The following is a 26,488-nucleotide window of genomic DNA, read 5'->3' as shown; positions in this document are numbered from 1 at the left end:
ACCAGTCAGAAAGAAAGAGTTGGTCAACATGCCTAACATCTTGATTTAATTAACAATTTAGCAATTACCTAATGCCCTCCCTTTCAATCAATTAGAAGAGGATGACGTTTCAGAATATTTGCAAGTCATTGTGCTCCATGGCGTCGGTAAAATAAGTTACCGAAACATCTCGTGTCTTCAGTTCATTTGTTACCCCCCCCAAAAAAAATAAAAAAAATAGATGAATGAATAACATGAGGCAAAACTACAATTATGACATTTTTAATGACATTATTTGTAAAACCTTGCATCAATGTCAAATTCCATGAGCTCATATTTGTTGTTTTTGTTTTTTTCTCGATAGGACAGCCAAGCCTTTGAAGGCGTTTTTTTTAATAAATGTTTCCAGGTTTTCGATCACTTCAGCTCGATCCACTAGATCTAGCTGCATGGAAAATGACAAGCAACACTTGTAGAACGGCAACGAGTTTCAGGTATTGTGTCATTCCCTGTCAATTTGTAGAATCTTTATATGCAGATGTTTTAAATAAGCATTTGACTAATTCCATTCATGTACAGCAGAGATGTCATCACTTGCATTGGGCTGTGTGTGTGTGTTTTTTTTTGGTCTCTAAAAAAAAATCCCTGGAACAACAGATCCAATGATTAACTGAATAGTGTAAGAAGACGGGGGGGGGGGGGGGGGGGGCAGTGAAGAAGTAATCTACCAAGTATGCTTGTCATTTCACAACATGGACAGAGTTAACAGACAAGATATGTCGTGGGGCCAAATTGTGATTGTGTCACTCTGTGAAAAGCATCTGGAGACAATTAGTGGATGAATGATCTGCTCCGCCTACAGGCTATCATCAACCACACCCCCACGGGTTGCTCAAGACCCCTTCAGGGAACATACAGTAAGTAAAGCAACAAGCCAAAGACATACAGGAAGTGCCTCGAAGCCGCTGATCATTTCCACGTCACATTTACTGCAGTTGTACCGTTACATACATTCACAGGTCGCCCGTCACTGAGGTTCAAAATTTCAATTCCTGCCCATAGAAACATCAGGTGAGAAAAAACAAGGTCAACACTTAGTAGCTGCTCTAGAGCTTTCAATCGCATCACACGATCAGATAAGAGCTGTCTAGTCGGGATGGTTTAAAAAAAAAAAGCTGACAAATACAATTAGAAGCTTACATGGAAACTGAGCAAAGTTTAGTAGCTGATGAAAGTCATACGATGTGACTGAATGCTCCTGAACAGCTACTAAACGGACTTTGCGTTGACATTATAGCCAGTTGTTGTGTTTACTGCCTGTCACAATTGCAAAGATCTATATGTCTTTTTTTGCCAAAATTGAGTTTTCAAAGCATTTTTTTTTTTTTTTTTCAAAACACAATCCGTCTGTTCTACGAGATTATTTCAACCCTTTTCTTCGATCAAATCAAACTATGATTTAAAAAAAAAAAATAAAAAAATCAAGAGACGTTTTTTTCCTCTTCTAGTGCAGCGGTTTGCCTTATGACTCGATACTGTCAAAGATCCCAAGGAAAAAAACTTAATTGTTTGCAATCTACAATGGCTAAAATGTAGCCCGCTAGCACAATTGTAGCTTGGTGACTACAGTTGTGTTTTAACATTTTGCATGTTTTACTATGTGTTTTACAAGTGACTCATCACAGCTACAGATAGTTAACCACACTTGTTGTCCGCAGAGGTTTGCCGACAGAAGCTTTGTTCCTATTTTCAGAATGAGTCACCACCTTCCCTACTTTGAGCACCGCTACTTTACAGTTTCATTGTTCTTACCCACCAAAAACCACCACATTGTCCCCACACAGTATGTACAGCATGGCCCCCATGATACCGACAGACAAAAGACCGAATCTCGGCTTGATGAGAGAAATGAACCCTACACAGCAGAGTTTGAAGCCCCACGACCAACAGTTGACAGAATTTGAGGCTGAGTTGGTATCTGCTACATATTTTGTCCACAGGAGGGGCTACCATGATACAAAGTACTACAAAACTTCTTGTTCTTGTACAAAAACAAACATTTTTGTAGAAATCCTGCATTTTTAACAACAACTGATACAGAGTGAAAACTGCAGACCGCATGTAAGGACAAACATGAATAAGGACTTTGACAGTATACATTGCGTCTAGAGGCTTTGAACATAATATTAGGCATGATAGAAAGTTCTTCACAACGGCAGAACTTTGGCACAAGAAAGGCGATACAGAAGAAAAACGATGAGTATTCGACAAGGTCAGCATAGATGATTCCAAAACCAAATATCACTTTTTTTTTTTTCTTTTTTTTTTTTTTTACATCAGTTCATAGTGAACCATTTGGCACTGACTACCATTCCATTTGTTGTGGGAGATTAGTGTTTGTTTAAATCATTTGAAAGAAACTCAAGCCACTGAGGAGGGAGGAACCAATCGGGTCAAACACACATGGAGGTAAGACAAAAGGGCATTGACATCAACAGAAAAACTACATCTGGTGTTACTGTCACAATAGAGTTTTGCCTTCTGCACAGGTGTAACGTGTGTCAGATGAGTGTGTGTGTGTGTGTGTGTGTGTGTGTGTGTGTGAATATATGTGTTACATGTATGTGTGTATGTTTACGTCCACTTCTACTGTGGACCAGACTTACGTTTTGATCCAAAGCTGCTTGGATCCCATTTCAATTTACATACTTTTAAGTTCCTTTCCAGCTCCCTTCAAAAAGTGAACGTCACAGTGAGGTGACACTGCTCAGGTATCTATATTTCCACAGGAAACATCTGTCTACATAAGCAAGTGGGTTCAAAAAAGGAATCCTGTTTTGACTGCTAACCTCAGTTTGTGGTTGAGTCAGCGTTAATTTGACCCCGTCTCCCCTCCATGGTTTTTAATCATGGTGTGTGTTCAGGGTATGCTTAACGTTCATGCCATGGTTTCCTTTCCTGGGAGTCGGCGGTCGTTGAATGTGTGACTGTTAATGACCTCCTCTGTCTTAACAATGACGGGCGGCTGAGGCTTCTGTTTGAGACGACGCTGGCACTTCAGAGACACACGCAGCTCGTCCATCATGGCGCTGCAGAAAGATCGCTGCAGAGAGAGGAAACGGTTACAGCCGGCATCATGCTGTTTGCCACTCTACTCAAAGCAATGCAACTCTGCATAATACAACCATTAGCCAATATTGTCTTCTTAAGAACAGAGTGAATATTGGTAAGAAGAGGTTCATTGATGATAGGTATACCCAACTGATGAAAATGTACTTTTTCAAAATACAGTATTGGTAACATTTTGGTGGGGCTATCCATGTCCATACTGGCCTAATTATAGTGTTTTAAAGTATCTTTTCTTAAGAAAATGGTGTGTTGTAAAGCCTTGTTATTTCAATATTGTTTCTGTATATCATAAAGCAAAACTTGGCCAAAAGTATGTGGACATCCAAACATTACCGTCATATGTTGAGCATGACAAAACAAAACCTTAAAAACAGTTCCAGAACCAAAAGTACCCAAGGTTTGGATAAGGAAGAATTGAATGGGTAATCTTATAATGCTAATTGAGTAGCATCATTAATAAGCTGAAAATATGGTTAGCTAGACGGTAAGATGGATTTAGACGTATAGCAGCAATTAATGATTGATTGACATTTTTGAAAATAGGTTAAGGCTTAACACTGACTATAGTGTAATAGTCAGTCCAACATATTAATTAGTCAAAATATTATTTTGAAAAATCAGGCCTTTATTTAAAAGGCCTGTGTCCCAGATTTCCCCTTTTCAGCTTTACAGTTACAAAAAGGTCTGAATGCAATTTTAGAGCCTTTTGCACCCAGCCAAGAACAAAGAGCGTGCAAATAGACAATAGAACAATATCGAATGAAGGACGAAATATCCACTTCAGCAGATTAAATCCCCCAAAAAATATTTGGTATCTTTTTGTAAAACATCCCTCACCCTCTCATAGAGGGACACATGTTATGTAACATCAGTAATATGTGCCTCTGTTGTCCCTGCAATATGTATGGGGTGTGAAATCCTATAAATGTCAATATGCTTGTGCATCAACGTTGCCAAGACAAATTCCCATACATTCACTCTCTGATTATGCAAAATCTGATTCAAATTCTTAGAGGGTGTAGGAAGAGAGAAGATGTGAACGAGGAGGCAGAGCAGTAAAGTATAAAGCTATTATTTTTCTGTTTGTGTTTGTGCGTAGGTGTGTGAGATGGATATCTGTAGGTGGCTTATACAGCAGGTATTTTATTGTTTTTCTCTCAATTTTTTACATGTATTTGTGCTACTGCATGAATGAGATGTTTTGTATACTCAAGAAGATGAGTGATTACAGAAGTCGTGAGGGGAAGGAAGGGTGAGAGGGAAATGAAACAGTGACAAACATTGAAGCGGGATATGGATTAGAGTGATGGAGAAAAGCAGAATGAAGGGGGGGGGGGGGGGGGGGGGTAAAAAGCTGGTGATGTTAGGGTGGAGGAGAATCGCAGGGAAAGAAAACAGAGAAGGAGAGGCTGTTTGTGTGCATGTAAATTCCCAGCACCTTGGCAGCCTAGAGATTGTGGCATTTGCAAACTATCTGAATATTGTGACCCAGTCTTGCGGCTTATGATTAATGATAGCTGAGATGTGCTCTGAAACATATGCAAACCTTTAAAAAAAAAAAAAAAAAAAAAGCCAGAAATATATTACTGTTGCAATGAAATAACACGCCGCTGCACTGTGCTAATTCTGTAGAGGGAAATAATTAAAACACGCTGTATGAAGAGGACTTTCACAATTATCTGGAAACATAGTACGAGTTAAAGAGCTCTAAAATACACACTCCACACTGTGTGATGAATCATGTGCACTCAGTACTAAAATAGAGCACAGATAGAACAGTCTAAAATATATTCAGTTCCTTGCTAGAAAGAAACATAACCAGAGGGGGGGGAAGGAAAAAAAAAAAAAAAAAAAGGCTGCAAATATGCTGCACTGAATGGTGAATGTTTTCGTATTCAGACGAAGCTGAAAAATGAAAGGACCAGTTCGCAATTTTTTTTTGTTCCGAGTCTGCATGCAGCTTTTGGTCGCTGTGATAATTCCTTTGGTTCACACTGGCCATGAGGAGATCACCATCCTGAGATGAGAGACAAAATCCACAGTCCCCCAATGCATACAATGCATTGTAGAATTTCAGCATATAATAAGTATAGGTGCACCAGCTAATTTACAGTGTAAAAAGTAGAAAATGATGTCACTTTAATATTATCCCTCCACTGCAGCTCAGCAAGGAAACACTGTCTGAAACGCAAGAAGGAACGTTGCTTGGTTTCATTTCTCAAATGTATAGTTTAGTTTACCTTAAAAATGATAAAGAGCAGAAGTTATGCACACCTATAGGTTGACAACTGCGCAGAAGAAGAAGAAAAACCCTCCTCCAAATAGAAACAACAAATCTCTAAGACAAAGAATATATGGCAAAAAAAATATATTGAATTCAACATGCATCATACTTCAGTACCTTTTCCAGCTGGGCGTTCTGCTTAGACTTGTAAAGCACCTCCCCTACTGCCACAAACACCGACAGCACCAGTCCTGCAGCCAGAACGATGAAGATCCCGCCGATGTTCTGCACCCCCAGAGCGCTGGCCTCTTTGCTCTCCTCCTCAGGACAGCCGTTTCCTCTCCACCACTTCTCCTTCATCATGTGCAGCTTCCCTTCCTCCTGGAGCTGCAGAATGGCTATCGTGATCTTGTCTCTGTACGGAGATCCTGAGAGGACACAACACGAGATTAGTGGGCATGGATCATAGTCGGATACGATAAAACCTGATTATGCCTTGCAAAGTTATTGTTGAGTATATGTGTATATATATATATATATATATATATATATATATATATATATATATATATATATATATATATATATATATATACACATATACTCAACAATAACTTTGCATATATATATATATATATATATATATATATATATATATATATATATATATATATATATATATATATATATATATATATATATCCAACGGTGGTGGGTGTATGAAACACGCTCTGGCTTGCAAGTGATCATATAACCCTTCATGTTATTGTTGGCTGCTTAGAGGGAGTTTTTTTTTTTTTTTTTTTTTTTGTAAGTCCTTCTTCAAATCCCACTAATCCCTATATTCACAGAGTGACTCCAAAATTCTCACTCCTCTCTGCAGTGTGTGAATTATAATGCACATGGAGTTGGCAACAAAGACTTGGCTTTGTGTAGCGGAGCTGCTGTTGATTCTGACGAATTAGCTGCTGTTTGCGCACGCTTTCATATGCCACAAATGGTGCACATAAACAGGGAAAAAAATAACAGAGAAGCCCAGCGGAGTCTACATTACATGGGTAAAAAAAGTGTTTGGGATTAAATGTGTGTATCGGAGATAGGGTTGCTCTATCACTGTGTTTTTTTTTTTTATGCATGTTAATGTCATGATGAGTAAAAAAGAACCCAAATCCACAGACGGTGGGAAGGCGCCAGAATTAGCGACGAGGCATTAAGGCGCAGCGGGTGCCGCTTTGATCAAAGGAGGAGTAATCGTCGCAGGGTTCCCCCGAGTGAGGTCGTGTTCCTCTCCCATCCACAGCATGCGTCGCCACAACACACGGCCGATCGAGGCGCAAACGCATGCACTCTCTGCCCGAACCAGGCCAGGAAAGATTAATACTTACTGTGAGTATTCATGTTTCATTTATAAACTGGTTCAAAAGCTTGTTAGTGTATTTATAAGATTACAGAACTCATACATAATGAAGCCTGGGTTGTACATTTCCATTCCATCTGCTTATTTAGTGACTTAAAAGAGATGAAAGAGTAGTAAAATGTAAAATTTTTTCGTAATGTGGGCTAATTGAAATCATTTTACGAACACAGGAACATTTTGTGCTAAAACTCCGGGGTAAATGAACTCATTATGGCCCCAGGTAGCAGCTAGCATAATTTTGTCTGCTGCTCTCATACAGTTTTAGCTCTCAGCCCCTTTAGCTCCCTCTGTCTCATCTATCATTTACCTATTGCAATCCATCATCCTTTCATCTCCACCTCTCTGTGTATTTAGACCGACGAAGTGAACAATAACACAAAAGCAGAAAATTACTCAAAAAGTGCCACTGAGTTTTGTCAGTGTTTGCTTCTTTGATCATAAATAGTCCATCTTTTGTTTGTGTGTCTGCGCTTATCGGTACATGTGCTGAAAAAATGAAAAAGACAATAAAGTTCATGCGCTACATGAGTCTGTTCATGCACATACAGCGTCGACTGTGCGGTCATGTATATGCATGTGCACGAGCATGTGTGAAAAGCATACGCTTGCTTCATTTGAAGATGAGAAATCTATCAAGTATCCGAGTCCCCCGATTCAGGCTCCCCTCATATTTCAAATGATTAATGATGGCCTAACAAAGCAGGCCTTGGATAAATGCTAATAGGATGGGTCCTTAGAGAGGAGGATATGGAGAGCGGGGCCCGGGCAAATGGAAAAGCGCTGTGCTTGACACGCTGTGCATACACAACTACCTGACAGATGTTCGACACTGGAGGACATCCATCACTCCCACACTGTCTGGCCTCAAGTATTAATGTGATCACAGTTTAAGTCGATAGCCGTAGATGATGCATTTGCGTTTTGGGAGAAGGACGTGCGCAAACCATCAAGAACTAAAAGGTTAAGGCTCATTTTACAGCTTGCTCTGGTTTATCGCTGGAACAGCCCTACAGGGAATGCGCGGCGAAAACAGTGTTAAGCACGGCGAAAGTTATAGGCCGGAGGTTGACATGAAGGCTGAGGTCTCTTTGGGAAGCAGGACACAAAGGGAGTGCCACCATCTGAAATAGGAATAGTCCTATTATTCCAAGTGGATCGGCGGTACGAAAACAGAACTCACTTTGAATTAATGATGCAAGCAACTATCTCAAGACCTCCTCCGTTAGGAGAAGAAACATTTTACAGGCTGCGATCAACTATATTTTTTTGAAATATTGAGCGATGAACACCAGCATTAGAGATTGAAATGATTTAGAGAGCAGTAACAACTTTCAATATCTGTAATTATTTTATGTATGCATTAAAATACTAACCCACTTATTTGCTGAATTAAATTTGATTTGGGGTATATTTCGTCACATTAATGGAAATAGCGCTGATCCACGTTCTCTTGCATGTGCGTCCATCTCAAGGGCATCGGAGTTAGTACTTCTGCACTTGTAAGGGCCACACTGGGACCATATTTCATCACCTCAGCTTTGTTACAATCACGGCAATCATGGCATCCCTGCAGATCTATAACTGCCACATATTCATCAGCAGTAGCCGGGTCCAGATGTGGATGGCCAGCATTAATCCTCCGTATTTTGATGGCCTTCATATCACTCATGATATATGTGGCCATTACAGCGGGTTGAAGTGCTCTCCGTGGCCTCGTCATGACCACTCTAACCTCTGCAACGCGGGGATTGGAACCATCCTTTACCGTAGGGCGTCCTGGAGCGTCAGGGTTGCAAGGCACGCGTTTATTCAACCTGGCAAAGACTATTTTATATATGCGACAAAATTGCTATCACATTACAGGAAGTGGAAAGCGGTTTTGGTTCTTCTGCCTCATCACAGGATGGCGCCTTCAAAATGTCGGAATGCAAATTTGTTGACGGGAATGGGGATAAATAAGCAGGTGTGAAAATGTCTCGGTGCTCGAACACACACCACGAGTGCTTTGTTGTTGCGGTTTGAAGCTCACAATTCAGACGGCGTCAAGTAAGTCACAGGGAATTGCACTAAATTGACTTTCGGGTTGGTTTCTGTGATTGTTTCACGGTCTTGCACTCGCTGCCTTATGTGACTGCAAAGTAGGCTGAAGCACACCATTAAAGCATCGTGATTGTTTTAGCCCAGGTTTGATTCCCTTCTCTGTAAATAATCCCGTGAGACAATGCATTATGGGTAGAAAAATAAATAAAACCCTGCTAAAGGAGAGCTCCAACGGCACTTGTTTCTTGAGCCCCGGGCGCAATTTAACCTTAAACATAAATTCAACCTCTTCAGCCATTCGCTTTTCATTAAGATAAACCTTTTACACCTGGCACTGTTGAACCATTACACCCGTGACCCCATCAATAAAGGTCAACCGTTTTTGTTTTCAGAGCTTATCAATCATCCACACTATGTACAGTACCTTTATCGGCCACACAGCATCTCTCTCTTTCCTAAAGCTTTTCAAACCTGATTATAAACACATCGGGCAGCAACAGAGGCTTACACTGTACAGGTTTGAGGATATTTACCCATAGGTGTTCCCACTCCGTAGGCTCTGGAGTCTATGAGGCCTCCAACCTGTGTGAGGTTGCAGTTGCGCTGGGTGACGAACTCGATGGTGGTGGACTCCATGAGGAAGGCGTAGTCTGAGGTCAGGGCGCGCTGGATGCCCTCATCCACGTTCTTGACCATCACAGATTGCCTCCTGCTGTTCATGAATTCCCACATCTTGTCGTAGGTGGAGATTTTTGTTTTCTACGAGACACCAGAGAATAGAAGGGGGAAAAGATATGGTGGCGTATTAGGAATATAAATACGGTGATCAACCCTAAATTCTGCAGTTTCAAAGTCAGAGAAAAAAACCCCTTCATATTGCTATGACGGAAGTTGAAGAATCCTAATATTTTTTATATTATTTACATTCTGCATTTTTTCAGCGACACATTTTATGATACATTTTTACATAATAGCTTAGATTTATTTATTTTTTGGGGGGAATTTTTTCCCTGTGCTGATGTGAGGGTGCCGCGACATGTGTACAGATTGTAAAGCCCTCTGGGGCAAATTTCTGATTTGTGATTTTGTGCCGTACTAAATAAATTGAATTGAATTAATGGTGGCGTCCGCCATTCCGCCATTGCATGAACGCATGTGCATGCATGTTCGTTCTCTCCACTAATGGCTGTAAGAGCATCCGTTCCAACCATCACGCCATAAAATTCAAGGGCAACATGGTCTAAGGGTCCGCACAGGTGCATAGGCCAAACTCAATGATTTAGTAGAGTGGTGAGAAAATGCCCTGCTGGAGTTGAATGTCCCCAAGACTAAAGAGATTGTTATTGATTTCAGGATGGAGCCTCCTAGGACAGACCCAGTGGTTACACAATATGATTGTTGCTACATGTATTGACAGACATATTAAGGGTCCACTCTTGTGGAAATTTGTCTATGGTTTCACAGACATGCATACACTTAAAAGCTTTCTTTCCCATCCGTCAGAATACACATAAAAAAAACAACAAAAAACTAGGTAATATAATGTAGTATTTGACACCATGAAGTTTGAGCAAATCACGGAAGCCGTAATGAAGAAAGCAGACAATAGTTCCTCAGGAAACTAAAACATTGAGAGTCCAAAACCCACCCTACAGATCTTCTAAAGTTCCTTAATCGAGAGTATTCTGTGTTTCTCCTTCATTTGTAGGTTCCCATCCTTCACTGTCAAAAGCAGAACCCGCCTCTAAACCATAGTAAACACCTGTTAAACAATTGCCCCCCGAAGCCTAGTCTCATTCTACGAGCAGCAGTTCAAAACGAATGCCCATGACATCGTGGAGGATAGTACTTATGTCATCCACCCCCAGTTCTAGATGCTTCCTCTTGGGCGCCATTCATTCCGGAAGCCATGATCAGCCTGGTGAACAAGGAACTGAAGGGGAATTCTGGGCTTTAATTGAAGCTTGGCACATAAAATAATTAAATGCCTATCTGCCATGTGGACTACTTCCTTATTTATTATTTATTTGTATCTTTATATTATAGAATATGACTTTCATTACTTTTTAATCAGCTCAACAGCTATTTTGCTTGTAATAGTCTGTTAGTGCATGTGTCTTATCCTTGTATGTCTTTACTAACGCCCCAGATTGAATTTCCTTCTTGGTATTTATTGAATAATCTAGCGTATTTGATTTCATGGATATCAGCGTCACTGTTTGCCGTTCACTTTCATAGCGTCATATAAGAGCTGTATTAAGTCACTGCTAACGCAAGCTAAACAGTTCCTACTACTGCTAGTTCAGATTAAAAGTGTTCAGCTGCCAAAACACGTGGTGGCTTTTATTGTGAAGCAGCAACAGGAAGTGCAATGTATTTGTCATTAAGGTTAGTGCAAAACGCAAACAAACATGCATCTAGAAAACAGGACACACTCATGTTTGGACAGCGGATCAGATTTAAATATTGCAGGGAGCTATATAAATGAAAATTGCATGTTGCAATAATTATTGACTGATATCTTTATTAAAACAATGCGAGTTTGTTCGACTGCCTTGTAAACTGACAGTTGCTCTTGTGTTGTATTTATGACGAAGTAGCTGCTAAAAGTAGCTGTTACCACAGGTGACTGAAATCTTATAACTTTGATAAGAAGATTTCATATAATAAATACCCTATAAACACCCCAGCAGACCTAGCTACCTTGAAAAAAGTCATGGTGGCACCGTCCTCCACCACCCCGTACAGGATTTTAGTTTGCTTGGCCAGGTCGTCGGCCGAGTCTATGGGCGACTCCATCCTCTCCACAGTGAGGAAGGCAGCCAAGTTGGCCGTATATGAGGAAATAATGATGAGGGTGAAGAACCACCAGATGCCTCCCACTATTCGTGTCGACAAGGCCTTGGGCATGAGCTCTGATCCTGGGGTGAGGGAGGTGGCAGGAGGCATTGTTAATTTTGAAACATGCAAAAAACAAAACTATGATTAGTTCATTTACGATTAGTTCATTTAAAAACAGTCAAAACTTGTTTGAAGAACTCTCTTCAAGTTTTCAGCTCAGGCAGATGCACCAGTCGCTTCAAGAGGAAATCACTTGAGAGAGCTCTTCTAGACAAGATGATTGTTGGATTTCAAACAAGTGAAATTATCTTGTCTCAGTCGCAAGTACATTCTTTAAATAATGCCGGGAACACAAACAAAAAGAAAACAGCTGTTTGCATAAATCGATCCCATCAAATCAAAGACATTCAATATCGATGGTTCAGAAGCATGTGTGGAGAAGTGACAGGCTGTTTGGGCCAGAGAGTCATGTACCCAAGGTAACCTCACATCCTGACTCCACACCCCACTGATCTCTAGGTGCTGATGGGCCAAGGGCAAGAGGAGAAGGACACTGGGTGTTACAGTACTAGCATTATCATTATCAAGGTATGGTTATTAAATCAATCTCACAATACACGCAAGTTGAGCTGCTGTTGATAAAAAAATTAAAATAAATACTACTAAATACTATAAGTCTCATATAAAAATATATTCTATGCTCTTATGAGATTAAATTGATTAAATTACAAAAATATGCACATTTACTCAAAGTTCTGTCTTTCTAGCAGTCGAAACCCCAGAGATCTCTCTTTGTTGCCGCCAGCTTGGACAAAAAAACCCCCCCAACCCTCAGAGACAGTGGGATATAGAGAGCTCCAGCTCCAAAGAGCAAAAGCAGCCACAGGCTGAGGCAACTACCTTGCTGCATGAGAGCCCCAACTCCAAACCAGAAACTATTGAGCAGCGTAAAATTGTTTTCCACTACATCCGAGTCGGGGTTGCATGGATGCGGGTTGTACCACTCGTAAGGGCTAAACCTATAAAAAGAAAGAGCACAGAGACAAAACGTTAGCACGAAGCAAAGAACAGCGTGTTCACCGTTGCACATCACACATACCATTTAAAACATCGTGAGCGTGAACAAAAGGGGGATGCAAATGTGTAGGAATCCTGGATTGTGGCCTCAGGGTCAGAGCTTCTGCAGAGACCAAAAGCAAATCATTCTGACTTTCGCCAAGATCAACGTATTGGCATATTCAAATGCCATCAGTTTATTGTGGGAACAGATCAATAGGCTGGAATAACGCTGTCACTGATGATAATGTCCTAGTGCGCGATGATCTTTGGAGCTCATTTGGATTCACTGACTCCGGAGCGTTTATGTGTTTCCCCCATCAACTGCGATCACTGCTACTCTGCAGATGCCACATCCTCCTTACTCATGGAACATGGGACTTGTCTTCTTCTTTTTTCTTTTTCTTTTTTGGCCTCTCAACATGCGGCCCCTGTTCTTCCACCCAACGGCTGCTTTTCCTCTTTTCTCACACTCCCCTCACAGCTTCATCTCTTTTCCCCCCATCCTGCACAATTCTACACCTCACTTTCCCACCAATTGCCTTGCTTCCCCGATGAACCTCCCCCGTTTACCCCCACCCCCCCACATCCTCCAACCCCCCCTTTGCTTGCTTTGGCTGATTGTCAGTGTCTTCAGGTCAGTTGTGGACATTTCTCATTTATTATCCTAAGCAGAAGTGGCATGGTATTAGCGCAGGTTGATTGGGTTAGTGTTAAGCATCAGGAACTGATTGAGTTTGTGCTGAAGTGGGTGATAGCGGGAACATTGCATATGCATCAGGTAAGGCTGTTTAGCAGCTCCCCCCCCCCCCCCCCCCCCCAATATGCCACATGCTAATAAGCCGAGTTCTTAAGGTTGAGGCTGCGCAGAAATGTGATGCAATTTGCCCGCTGCGCTTTTTAGAGACGCATGGGGACATATATGAATATACCGTGTAAGACACAGAGCAGCGTTTCACATGACCAAAACCCAATGTTATTTGACGGCAGTTTTATGGCGGCACATATTTGCCATACAGATGTCACTTGATCTCTCCTTGTTGACTGCAGCTGCCTAATTGCCAGCCCTATTTTTACAAGCATTGCGAACATGGCAACATTTTTATAGTCATATTCCTCTTACTTTGAAGCTATTTTCTATGCCGTCCCCTTGAGAAGCATCTACGTTGACATGGTTGTGATGACACACTGTAATTCTTCCTGTCAACCCCATCAGGATGTTGGATTTGCCGGAATGCCAATGAGCTCGGTCTCCTCGGAACCACAGGCGACTGAAATGGCATAATGGCCTTATGGAGCTTTGCAGAATGCCGTGTGTGCACTCACATGCGTTCATATTCGTGTACGGTTTTATGCCTGTGTGTATCAAGCCTCTGGCAAACGAATGTTTGCGCATGTGCCTTTAGCCGTGTGGGTGTGCATTTGTCTGAGGTTGCAACTGTGTATTTGCATTTTTGCTAAATCAAATCCATCTCAAAGTCAAATATTTTCTTGCGATGATTTATTTATTTATGTGTAACGTTGAGCTGCAGCCCGAGGCCGATTGTTTGGTGACGTCTGATACGTGCCATAGGTGAGTCTAAGTCGGTGTAAATCTATGCAACATGCCCATGATTGGATTGCGTTTGTCCTTCTCAATGTCTACATGTGTATTCTGTATGCACCCCCGCCGATGGCTCCCCTGTGTGACCTTTGCCTGCAGCTGGCCCGTATTCCTGCAGGCCGTGTTCTGCACACCGATCACCAGGAAGAAGGCGACGTGGAACATGCGGAACGTAAGGTCACCTCCTCACGCCGAGCACGAGGGAGATGTTGCGTTGCGCACAGAATTCTAAAAAGATAATCCACTCTCTCCCGTTCCTCTTCTCCTTCGTCCGTCCCCGGCCTCAATAACACGACACGCTCCCTTCATTAACTGTCTGTTGGATTCAATTACTCTGACTGGCATTATGGATCTGCTGCCTTTTCTTCTCTCAGGCCGAGTGAAGAGGCTGTGTTGGGGATGTTAAAACCGTAGGTGTCCGGGGCTCGGATTGCAAAACTGCAACATCCTGTAATTACACGTAAACTTTTACAATGCAATTTAAAGCATCCATTTTTCTTGGCAGGTGGACATTTTCTATACTAGAAAAAGGTTTTTGCGATCTGAGAGGATACCATTTCTTTTCTTAATAAAGAGAGGAATCAATTCAACCACAAACGGAGCTGGAAGGAACCACCGAGTGAAATGTATTTCTCTGGAGCTTGAAATGAGAAAGCTTATTAAGTCAGACAAAATTATGTTTGTGTGTGTGTGTGTGTGGGAAGCAGTTCAAAGACGTGAATCCCTGGTGAGATTGAGGTGTTTAGTGTTTTATTGTGCAAAACCAGTACTTCATAAGCTCACTCAACTCGCTCTATTTGCAGAGGATTAAAGGAAATAATATACTCTGCATTGGGGGGGGGGATTGACCAATCAATCAGTGGCCGTGGAATCAATACCACAATTATGAGAGAACTAGCTCAGCGTACTGAAGAAGAAACCACTGTACTTCAGATTTAAACTTTGCTGAATGTTTTTGGTCATATAGTGTGAGAACAAGCACTATTTTTTGCCATGGTGTGCAAAAAAATGGCACAATGCATGCATGCAGACAAGGACATTATAATTTAATAAGAGTACCGAGACCATTTCATTACAACCAGAGGAATATCAATATAATTGCATGCTAATCACTTACCCTGACCGACCGTGGAAACAAAGGGCTACGGGTATAATTTGCATATTCTGAACTAACTTAGGTGACAGTTGCTGCTTTCCTCTCATGTGATCATTGTGCCGGTAACATTAGATGGAATGTGCATTAAACCCAAACCTCTCGGAATAGAAGCAGAAGAAGAGGAGCCCTGGGGTTAACGCACAACTTTTTCGACATCGGTCATGCATCTGGGGTTTTAGGAGGGTGTGGGTTCACCGAGATATCTGTGAGAATTGTACCTGTACATTTCTTACAGAGATTTATAACGAGTAGCTGGTTTAACAGTTGCTGATGCTTGGGCAAATATGCCAGAAATAGTGTCAGGAGTCAGCAGATTTTCCTGACGTACCAGTGTTTTTCCTTGTTTTAGCTAATTTACTGTAAGGCACTGCAGGTAATGAAATCATTTCATCCTTTTAATCTTTTCATCAAAGTTTTTAAGTTTCAAGTTTTAGGGTCATTATCAATGTTTGATAATGACGCTAAAACAGTTGGGTGGTGAGTTCAGGTGCTGGTGGGAGGTTTGTAAATCTGAGATTTGTTTTTTTGGCATCCACAGTTCACTTCCAGTTGTATTTTAAGGCGATGACTCTTGCTGGAGTGCTTTTGCCAACCAGTCAAAGCTCGATGCCCGGAGGGAGCAACTGCTGTGTGTTAGTGAAAACAGGCAAACAGGTAGGAAAGAAAAGGACGTGGAGGAAGGAAGGAAGGAAGGAAGGAAGGAAGGAAGGAAGGAAAAAGGGAAAGGTGGGGGTGGGGGTGGGGGGCTTGACATGTTACCTGGCTATGACAAACAGCACACAACTGACACCCAAGCAAGCCAGCAGAATATACATCCAGATATCGGGCGAGAGCGGGTTGAGGAAGGAGAAGACCCCGGGGTTGGTTCCGTTGGGTTTGCGGTACAGGATACTTATCCCCAGCGTCATGAAGGGCTTTGAGAAGTCGATGACCTTCTCCCTGACGTAGGTGATGGCCAGAGGAGACACTGCCAGGTCTGCTTTCTGCAATGAGATAATAGTGGTTGAGTGTGTGTGTGTGTGTGTGTGAAAGAGTCAACCAATAAAAAACAATCAATTGAATTAACCACTGATTTCCATCAACAGCTGGTCTGTTCAATATGTACAGGAGGAGCCATAAGAGAGGAGAGGAACTAGCTGGGGTCATACATTCAGAGGGATCAGCAGGAGGTTGAGTTTTTCTGGAAATTACAGGTTATATGTTTGATCCTTCTTATGCGGTGTCAAAAGTGAGTCACCAAGGCAACAATTTGGGGATTAGATTATTCTGTGACAAAGTATCCTTAAATCCCCTAAAATGTAAGATTAGCCATCATTGGTGTTACTTTTGCATAACCTCTCCAAGAAATATATTTTTCCTCGTACAGTGCACAGACGTTCTGTTTCTGCTGATTGTTTTATATTGTGTAGTTGGCACGCTTTCTTTTTTCTACTGTTCACGCCAACTAACAAACTATGACTCAGTTGTGGAAACATTTATCGAAGCAATAAATTGTCTCGGGCATGTTTGGGACATTGCATTGTTGGCTGTTGTAAGTAAACAAACTGAAAAGGCAGAAAATATATGTTAATCTGCTTTTAGAGATTTATAGTAAGGTATTTGCATTTTTTTGTATTGTTTGTTTGTCTTTTCTGCGTCTCCCTATGTGCACTGCTGGCGATTAGCGACTCACGTGGTCCATTAGCTCCCGCACCATGCCGTTCCATTGGCCCGTGGTCTCATCCAGCGCTCCGTACTTCCCATCTTCCACCAATCGCACCTCATAGTGGAAGCCCAGGATGCCAGAAAGCTCCCTCAGCAGGTCGATACAGTAGCCCTCAAAACGGTCGTTTCCGTACAGAGGCTTGTCCGACTTCTTAAACATCACGTATGGCTCCTCCTATACAGGGGAAATAAGTCAAGCTGTTTTTTTTTTTTTGTCTGTGCGTCTTTATTTTCTGTGTGTATTTGCTGAATGACTTTGTGCTGCCTGTGTATACCAGTATGGTGGACACACGCAGGGATTTGTTGGCCAGAGAATCTGTGATGTTGGATGTCTTGCTTTTGTGAGACTCTGTCATATTGAGACCGCTGGGAGGATCCCATGTTCCAATCTGTTGAAACAATTCAGTGTCAAGTTTATATCACCTTGTCTAACGACAGGACACATAATGCTTTAAAGCATTCAGCCCAACATTTCCCTTTTTTTTCCCTCCCCCCTTTAAGACTCAGAAGTCACACATCATCAACTACACCGAGGTCTGACACACCTTTTCCAGCCCGTCCTCCTTCAGACTGATGACATCCAGGTCGAAATCTGTCCTCAGTCCATTGGTCTTGTTGAAGAGAACACGTCCTGTCAAACCGTCCCAGTGAGCCTGCGGACAGAAGCACACATCATAATAAATCAAAATCCTCAGCGCAGTCATTCCATTAACCTTAAGTTATCGTCTTTCTCATCAGCATCAATCTAACCCGCTACCTGCAAAACTTTTTCTGTCCCAATTATGAATTTTTTGTCCGACTCTCCCCCTCGCCGTCTATCTCAAACAACATAACAAAAAAAATCCCCCAATAAAGCAGCCAGAATAAAAGCAGTTTTGACAGGTAAGAGTTCATTATGCATGTGGTTCATTGTGATTGAAGTTTCACTTCAAAGCCATTGGAGAAACAGACGGGCATGGAGAGCGATAGCAGACACGGGAGGGGGAGGAAGCGCCAGCTACTACAATGGCTCAATCTGAAAATGACCTGCAATGATACCATCCACAGAATGAAAGAGCTTTGTAGAACAAAGCAAATGGCTGACCCCGACTACAGTTAAGGAGACACACAAAGGCTTTGATACAAACACGGGTGGAGATATGCGCGGAGAGAAAGTGGGAGGCAGGGAGCGAAACATCCCAAAATACATGTAGTTGCTGCGGATAAATGCGATGGTTATTCAGATTACATGGTGAAGAGGATTTAAAGTGTTAAGAATTATTTCATATGGTACTTGTCGTAGTGAAGCCGGCGTGAGGCGCGGCAGAATATGACGTAATTATCTCGGAATTCTTGTAACTTGGAGCGCTCGTTCACGTGACTGTCAGAAATACTTCACCGATAAAAAAACCCCAAAACTATTTACATGTCTAGGGATTGTACAAAATAGGCCAAGTCGTTTTGAGATGCTTTAGAAACAGGAGGTGTAAAAATCTTCATACTTTTTCCAGCCAAATCAAATTGTTTACAGGATATCCAAGCTTCTTCTCTTTCTAATGCATTTAATACTTTTAATAAAGTACTCCATGCGTATGAGATACGAGTTTAAAAGATATTTAAACCCAGTCCATGGGCATATATCTGTGGGTTACACTCGTTGCCTTTTTGTTTGTACAACCTCTGGCGTTTTTTCGGAGAATAATGCGGCGCACAGCTCACGGAGCGTGAATGCCTCTGTTCGTGCTCGGAGCTTGAGCGCCGTCTGCGGAGGCTCGCGCTAGTGGTGCGACACATTGGACTTTGTGAAGAGGACGTGCTGCCAATCTTGATATAAAGGGCCCGTGTCAAGCTAACATAAGCAAAAGCTAATGACTATTTCTTACAGGTGGTTATGAATATTATATTCCATTTCGGCAAATAGATCCCCCAAAATGCTACGCACTGTGCCTTTAAGTATATTTATAGGTTTTATCGTAATAATTGTAATTTTCTACAACAGAAACACAAAAATGCAAAATGTGCAACTTCACAGGAAGCGCTCCAGTGATCCACAGAGGACATGCTTGCGAACATGTGATCAATATAACATGCCCGAGCTACAGTGTTCAGCACATTCCACAGGTCAGAGGTCAAGACAGGCTGCACGTTGACAGCACGGATGGCCTTGTACCTCTTTGATGAGGCCGATGAAACGTCCCCCGAAGCGCCACGGCTTGTGGCGATTACACTGCAGAGAGCTGACCGTGATTTGCTGCGATTGCTGCACCGCAACCGCCACCACATGCACAGCGTCGTACATCAGCGCTGCATCCGTCTGCGGACAGGAAGGTAATATAATTAGACATTTTTATGACACCTGCCAATACAACTGTCCACATGACCTTTAATCTGTCCGTTTGTTCACCTGCGGAGGGATATAAGAAGCCGTGTGAAGTCTCGGGTGAGTTGTTTTACTCTTTTGTCAGGACAAGAGAACATAAATTAGACGTAATGCCAGCAGTAAATGCCCCACACAAATGACACTGTGTCTCAGCCTGTTAGTGAAAATACCCGACCACTGTTTGAGGCAATGAGAGCGCTCCGCCAGGGAGAGTCTCTCAGTGGAAGGCCGACCTGTCACTGTGAAGACTAATGGTTCCTGATGGATGTGCCTGTTTTCTAGAGAGAGGGAATGCAAAAACAGGCACCAGTGCATACGGGAAAACTCTGACTGGTAGGCTTGGTGTAACATGCACAAAGCATAGCGGGGATGGTTCACTGCATTGAAAAGCGCCTATGATAGCCATCCACACAACCCCAAGTCATCAAAAGGGGAGTAAAATGCTCAAGCTAAAATGTGTCACTGTGACTGTGAGACGCTGAGCTTTATCTTTACTTTCTGCCTGGCAAACATCAATTCCTTTCATATCGTCCGTCCTCACAGTTCGAGACACTCTACATTTACCCAAGTCAACGCATTGCAGCTTAGCTTTCTATCCTCTTTCCATGGTCCCACACAGTCTGAAATACTCTGCGGTGATATTATTCGACAAGTCCTGGATGACCAACCTGTGAGGGAGTACGAAAACCACAAAGTAGTAGCTATAGGGTCTTTGTGGACGTGCCGGCTGTCAGAGAGAATGAGCGGAGCTTCGGCACGGCAAGTTGCACCGCAGGAGACCCCCGAGCTGCTGTTCAGCTCATATCGGTTCCCTATGTTGTCTCTATAGGTGCAGTGGAGCGTCCACGCAGGGAGAAAATGAGAGCAGGAAGGGTCTGGGAGGGGCAGAAATTATACCACGTCTACAATATATCCGACCTATATTTATAGTGGCAGGTCAATTAAAGAAATAAATCTTACTTCCAACAGCAAGAAAAGAGAAATTCAAGTCAGCGAGGAGGGGAGAGAGTGGTGTGCGGTTGCAACGGTGGGCAGATTGTCAGTTTTTTTAGCTTGTCCCCGAGTTCTCCTGCGCTTTTGGATGTTGGTGACTGCTGATGTCAAAGGCAGCAGCAGATCAGAGGGTGGGGGACCCATCTCTGCACTCTTTCATCCCCACTGCTTCCCTGGGAAAGGGGACAGCTAATGCCAAATCTGCTCTCACAGTGCAAGGCAGTGTGTGGATGCGTGTGTGTGTGTGTGTGTGTGTGTGTGTGTGTGTGTGTGTGTGTGTTTGTGTGTGTGTGTGTGCGTGCTAGTGTTGTGGTGCTCATGGCAAATGCTGATTAGGAAAAGAGTGTCATTCCGCTCATCTATTTTGTTGAGTTCTGCACACAGTCAGCGTCGAAAACTCTATTTTATCCACTGAAGGGAAAGTTCATCATGTCCAATCATCCAATTATTGTGTTACCAGCTACATACAAAGACTTAGCGGCTCATTTGAACTCTTCTACGGATGCATTTTGAAAAACAGCTCAGTCTGATTTGAGAAAAGATGTAATAATTACACAAAGTTTCAGTTTAGAAATGATTTTAGCTTGATGTGACAGGGTTGAATTCATGCAATTTAAATAAAATCTGTGTTGCCTTCAACTGATCTTTTCTTTATATAAATGCCTTAATATTAAATCCAGCTGGGGTATTTTAGCATGTGTGACTGAAGGCTGATGACTCAAGAATCTTATCACCGTATCTTATTTCAAAACAAAGGAAAAGCCTTAAAACGTGCCACAATTAACATTCGATAGAGTTTTTAAATCAAACATGCTTCATCAGCAGCAGTGCGAAGACTTTTTTTTTTTCATCTGGGCAACCTAAGAGATGGCAGTTTGTATATTGTAACATAAAGATTGATTTTGGCTAGATATAGCCGTCTATTTGAGAATAGGCATTTATCAGATGAAGGCCAAAATACTCCACAGAACCCCCATCAGGGCGGTTTGTGGAGTTTATAGGATTCATGTTTATTATCCTTATTATTAGCTTCTCCTTCGATTTAACAACCATTCCTGGAAATATTTCCTCCATCTTTAACTTTTATATATATCAAATATTGTCTGGCTCAAATGATTTATGTGGCAAAGATCGGTTTCCTTTTTTTTTTTTTCCTGCTGGAGCAGAACAATTCCTGAAAACCCCTTTGTGATGGAAACAAAAGAGAGGCTGGCATCAAGTGGAAGGAGAGATCAAGAGGAGGAAAAAAAAAAAGTGAAATGATGGCTCACAGCTCTGGCAGATTGCATTCAATTTCAAAACAATCAAAGAGTGATCTTGATATTTATTTCAGAGCCAAGCACGGCCCTGCGGGGTGTTTTAAGTGCTTTAAGTGAAACCAATCTCGAACCCCTGGGACACTCAGACAGAGAGGGGACAGGGGTTTCAGACAAGCTCCCAAAATCTTTCTCACCTCGTCTTTCCCGCCTCTCTCTCTCTCCCTCTTTCTCCCTCAAACACCCAGAAAACCATCTGCAATCACACAGTCTCCCTCTGCTTCAATAAAAGTACAAGCCCAGATGCCCCTTTTTTCCTACATTTAATGACTCAAATCTTTTTTTTTGTTCTACGCCTGACATCTTCCTTTCCTGCCCTTGATCTCTCAGTTCATCTCTGCACGTTCCCTCTCTTAGAAACATGACACGTGAGACACATGGAGATATTAACACACACATGCAGAAACCAATCAGCAGCATGTGTGTGTGTGTGTGTGTGTGTGTGTGCACCACACACACACACACAAAAAAACGGGAACGCAACCCGGCATATAGTGACAAACCTAAAGCTTCCCTGAGGCATGCCTCGTTTGTCACAGTTGCATGCAGTTTCCTCATTTAGAAAAGGTGGACCGCAAGCTCCACTGAACTAGCTGCTGTGTGTATGTCTATATGTGTGTGTTTACACAAATATATTCCATTTCACTGCATCAGTAGTCATACCAGCTCTCCACCTGTGCATAATTCCATAATCCCTCTGATAATGTAGCACCCTGAAAAATGACATCTCTCTTTCTCCTCTCACCTCGTCTCAATCAGTCGTCAGTCGGCCCTTTTTCACCCCCCCCCCCAGCATTCTTCTAAACCCACACATGCATTTCACTTCCTGTCTGGAGACGTGTAATGCGGGCTGCTTGTGTACAGAAGAGCCCCACTGTTTATACATATCATATACATCTGATTAGCCCTAATGAGATTAGCACTGACCTGTTATTCACCATGCATCACTGGGTTGCAGCTGCTACAGACCGACAACACACACACACACACACACACACACACACACACACACACACACACACATACATATGTGCAGATATGCACACAGACACACACACAGACACACACACACACACACACACACACACACTCCGGCAGCATTGCCATCAGCATCAGAGTCACAGCGTCAGCGGGAGAGAGAGAGAAGCTCATTGTTTTCTTGGAGCCGAAGTCACTTTGCCCTCAGATCACAGACAGACCCATGGGGTTTGATGATTTGATAGAAGAAGGAGGTAATTATTCATTCCATTCCATAGTTTATATGTATTTGTGCCGCTTCACTGCACAGTCGGTGCCAGCGTTTTGAGTGCCAATTTCTGCTGTCAGATACATTACTGCTTTTCTAAACTTCATTATGTTTAGCAATTAAATCTTCACTTGTCAAGTAGAGTTCTCTCTAAAAAACTACGCCAAAGCCTAATCTCGCCAACCCCTCGCTGCGTGAGATACTGCATAATGTTTTATCTGCCAAGATGGAATCCTCATGAGGAGGATGGACACTGGTGGGAAATTGCACGCACATAATTAGGGATACATTTCATACGGCCTCTATCTTTTAAGTGAAAGAAGCGTACAGTTCACAGATGTTTCCGATGCGTCAAAATTGTCCGGATATTATAACGTTTTTGCTCTTTTTAGTATCACTGTAGTAATAATCGTAAGGTGTGGCCGCGTGTGGTCCTGGTATTGGTGTGTGAGACCTTGGGCAATGAAAAGAAAAGTGAATGAATAATGAAATAGTCAGTGCACTGAAAATTGTGCAAACTTTTCACTTCTAGGACAAAAAAAATGTGAAGACCAAAAGTTGGAAAAACACCGAAATGTGACATGTATGATTTATGGAGCATATTATGGGTGTTTCAGGCCTCGGAGCAGAGAGGGGAGAGCAGGCAGTGTCAGATCATCTTGGTGGGGGGGGGGGGGGGGGGGGGGGGGGGGGGGGGAGTCTTCGGGTGACTGCGGCTCAGAACGGTGCCGTCTCTTTTTCTGTCCATAACTTTTACACTCTGTCTCTCTTCGTCTCTTTCTTTCGGGCTGCCGATGTTCTGCCCCTGTCTCTCCTCGGTCCCTACCTTTCATCTTTATTTCTGTCTTCCTTCTGCCTTCCCCGGTTGCTCTCTACAGCATTTCACTGAGCTGTGCGTGAGTGTTGCTCAGTGTGGGTATATAGGGAGCTTTGCCATTGTAGTCACTGTCATTCTTCCTCTTTTTTTTTTTTTTTTTTTGTGTTGGAGGTTTAATCCCTTTCTCACATTGCATTTCCACATGCTGAGGTAACCGAGCAGCCTTGTTGCATTTTTTTTTTTTTTTATGCATTTCTTTTTTTTCCGCAGGAAAGTAAGACCGGCTTCTTCCGATGAGGATCCCTTGGCAACACATCCATTGATGGTTGCTGGATTTATGTGAAAGCACATTCATGGTTTTATTGTAGATTTAAGCACACTTTAAAGAGGGATATAAAGGACTACACTGCAGAGATCTTTTGTTTAAAGAAAGGATCCAGTGGGAGTGGTGAGAGAGTGAGCTGAACTCTATGTCTATATACATGTATCCAGTAACGGTGGAGCTAAAGGACGCTCAGCTTATCAAATACCGAGAGATATTTAAATATTGACAAAACCTCCTCTGTACTTCTGTACTTATCAATGTCTTAATGATCTTTGCGTTTCAAGAATAAGTTGAATAAAGTTTACCCTGTAATGCCCGGTAAATAGTATAATTCAAAAGTCAAAGAGGAGAGAGAGGAAGTGGCCTTAAAACAAACCACTTTGTTTAGAAAGCTAAATGGGAGAACCAGTTCAAACACGCACAGACTGCTCCTGCCGCCTCTTCTGTTTGTTCCAAACAAACCCATGAAGCTGACACCAGAACCGCTTTCTTGCAAACCAGCTGTATCCCTACAACGGTGGGTTCAAATCTGTGCGAAAGCCGAAGCAATAAGCAAAAGCGTAGATAACAAGGCAACCGACGCGCGAGGTAGCTAGTGAAGTCGATACAGTAAAAAGTGGGCGTGTCCCTCTATCCGATCATACGCTGGCCTTACTAAACGTGTCTTTGTTCTTGGCCATTTTCTCTGTGGCACAAGATTTTTTTTTTTTTTTGCCCACTGCTAACAATTTACACACATTTGGCGAGAGCTAATTTCAGACCCTGACCAGATTTATTAAGCCTGACCAAAGAGGCGGAGGATGCTCTGAGCAGTGGTGTCCCACCAGACCTTTGCTGTTGACAGCAATGTCCACTTCAGAGTCCACCCTAATTAGCGCCACGCTGCCTAACCTGCATCTGATTAAAGTAGCTGTTGAACATGATGGCCTTTCCTCATATTTAATCAGCCTCCAGTCATGTTTAGCTATAGTAGATCTGCACATTTTTTTTCCTCCCCTCACATCATGCACTTCCCACAATATCCAGAATAACAAAGCTTTTACAATTCAAAGGATATTGTTGGGTAATCAGGTTGGCGATGCGTTGGGTTGTTTATTTGTATTGGACTGATTCTCTCTTTTTTTTTTCTTCTTCTTCTTTCAGTGTAGTTCATTATGTTAAGACAATAAACAAATGAGATGATTGAAGCAAAAAGATAATAAATCTCTTTTTCTAAATTCCGCCTCTTGATCTCTCTCCCGCTGCTGTTTTTTTTCTCGCTCACAAAAGGCTTCTATGGACCAAGGGGAGCGTCGGTGCTAATAATGTTGATGCTGTGCCAAGCCCAGCTGGTGGTGCCCGGCACAGGGCATCGAGTGTCTGCTCTCCACAGTTGCGCTCTTTAAAAAGGCCCTCTCCTCTGCCAACTGGGATCAGAGGGAGGGAGATCACATTGCTGTAATGGACTGCAAACCAACCTGCGATCCTGTGTGCAGTGCAGTCTGTTAGCTCTGTACGACACATGCGACATCAAAGCGTCGCGCTATTCGACGTAGCTGCGAAGGACACGTGTGATATCAAAGCGCTGGAGAGCAGGTTGCAATAACACCTAACTAGATATGATACATATATTTAAGAAAAAAAATGATGTATGTATTTGATTTTAAACACAGGTACACAACTTCCATTTGGTGAGCAATGAACAGCGACCAAGAGATGCACAAAAAATAAATAAAACATAATATTTATATATCAGCTAAAATTGGCTGGTATGTTACTGCATCGGCTGGGCACTGAATGAAATGAATCTGCTGCACGATGCTGCTAGTTGAATATTTACTGTCAGCGCTTCCAGTGCGCTGTAGAATTATTTCAGCTGCATGCTGAAAACTCAGTTTTGAATAAATAAAATGAATCCCAAAATAAGAAATCAAATGTGTATTTGTGCAGCGATTCATATCAGGCAAAATGACACAATGCGTCCTCTATTCGATATCCTATGGACTGGATGAACTCAAAATGTGGCTCCACATTCCACACCGAGGACCCTCGTTTTGTGAAAATGCTGCATGAATGAGGTTCACATGGGAGAGAGGGGTTCATGCGTCGCCATTCTCTTCCCGCGGTCAGATTCCAGGCGGCCACGCTCTACCCAGCGGCAAACTTGAGCCAAGTCTCCGACAAACGTGGGGGCGGGGGGGGGGGGGAACCGAATCAGACGTCTTACAGAATGTGCTTCACACTTACACGCGGTACATGACAAACACACACTTGCATGTAAACATGCATGTTAATAAAACACCT

General features: G+C 42.5%; 1 protein-coding gene across 2 annotated transcripts in view; it reads right to left on the bottom strand.

Moving 5' to 3' along the window:
- Positions 1–245: 245 nt before the first annotated feature.
- Positions 246–26,488, bottom strand: part of LOC137872318 (glutamate receptor ionotropic, kainate 2-like) — a 54,301-nt gene continuing 28,058 nt past the window's right edge. For both annotated transcript variants that reach the window (XM_068710512.1, XM_068710513.1), the window contains exons 7-16: positions 19,299–19,442; positions 17,695–17,802; positions 17,425–17,538; positions 17,118–17,324; positions 16,205–16,428; positions 12,531–12,649; positions 11,493–11,710; positions 9,323–9,548; positions 5,510–5,760; positions 246–3,082 (exon numbers count right to left, since the gene is read on the bottom strand). In XM_068710512.1, coding sequence (XP_068566613.1) covers positions 2,918–3,082; positions 5,510–5,760; positions 9,323–9,548; positions 11,493–11,710; positions 12,531–12,649; positions 16,205–16,428; positions 17,118–17,324; positions 17,425–17,538; positions 17,695–17,802; positions 19,299–19,442 — 1,776 coding nt within the window. In that variant the 3' untranslated portion in view covers positions 246–2,917. The remainder of the gene's footprint in view (positions 3,083–5,509; positions 5,761–9,322; positions 9,549–11,492; positions 11,711–12,530; positions 12,650–16,204; positions 16,429–17,117; positions 17,325–17,424; positions 17,539–17,694; positions 17,803–19,298; positions 19,443–26,488) is intronic.

The sequence above is a fragment of the Cebidichthys violaceus genome, unplaced genomic scaffold (genome assembly GCF_023349555.1).
Source record: "Cebidichthys violaceus isolate CVI_PGR_0920_01 unplaced genomic scaffold, fCebVio1.0.p SCAF_158, whole genome shotgun sequence".
Taxonomy (NCBI): domain Eukaryota; kingdom Metazoa; phylum Chordata; class Actinopteri; order Perciformes; family Stichaeidae; genus Cebidichthys; species Cebidichthys violaceus.
The sequence above is the reverse complement of the archived record's forward strand: the minus strand, read 5'-3'. Positions and strand labels throughout refer to the sequence as shown.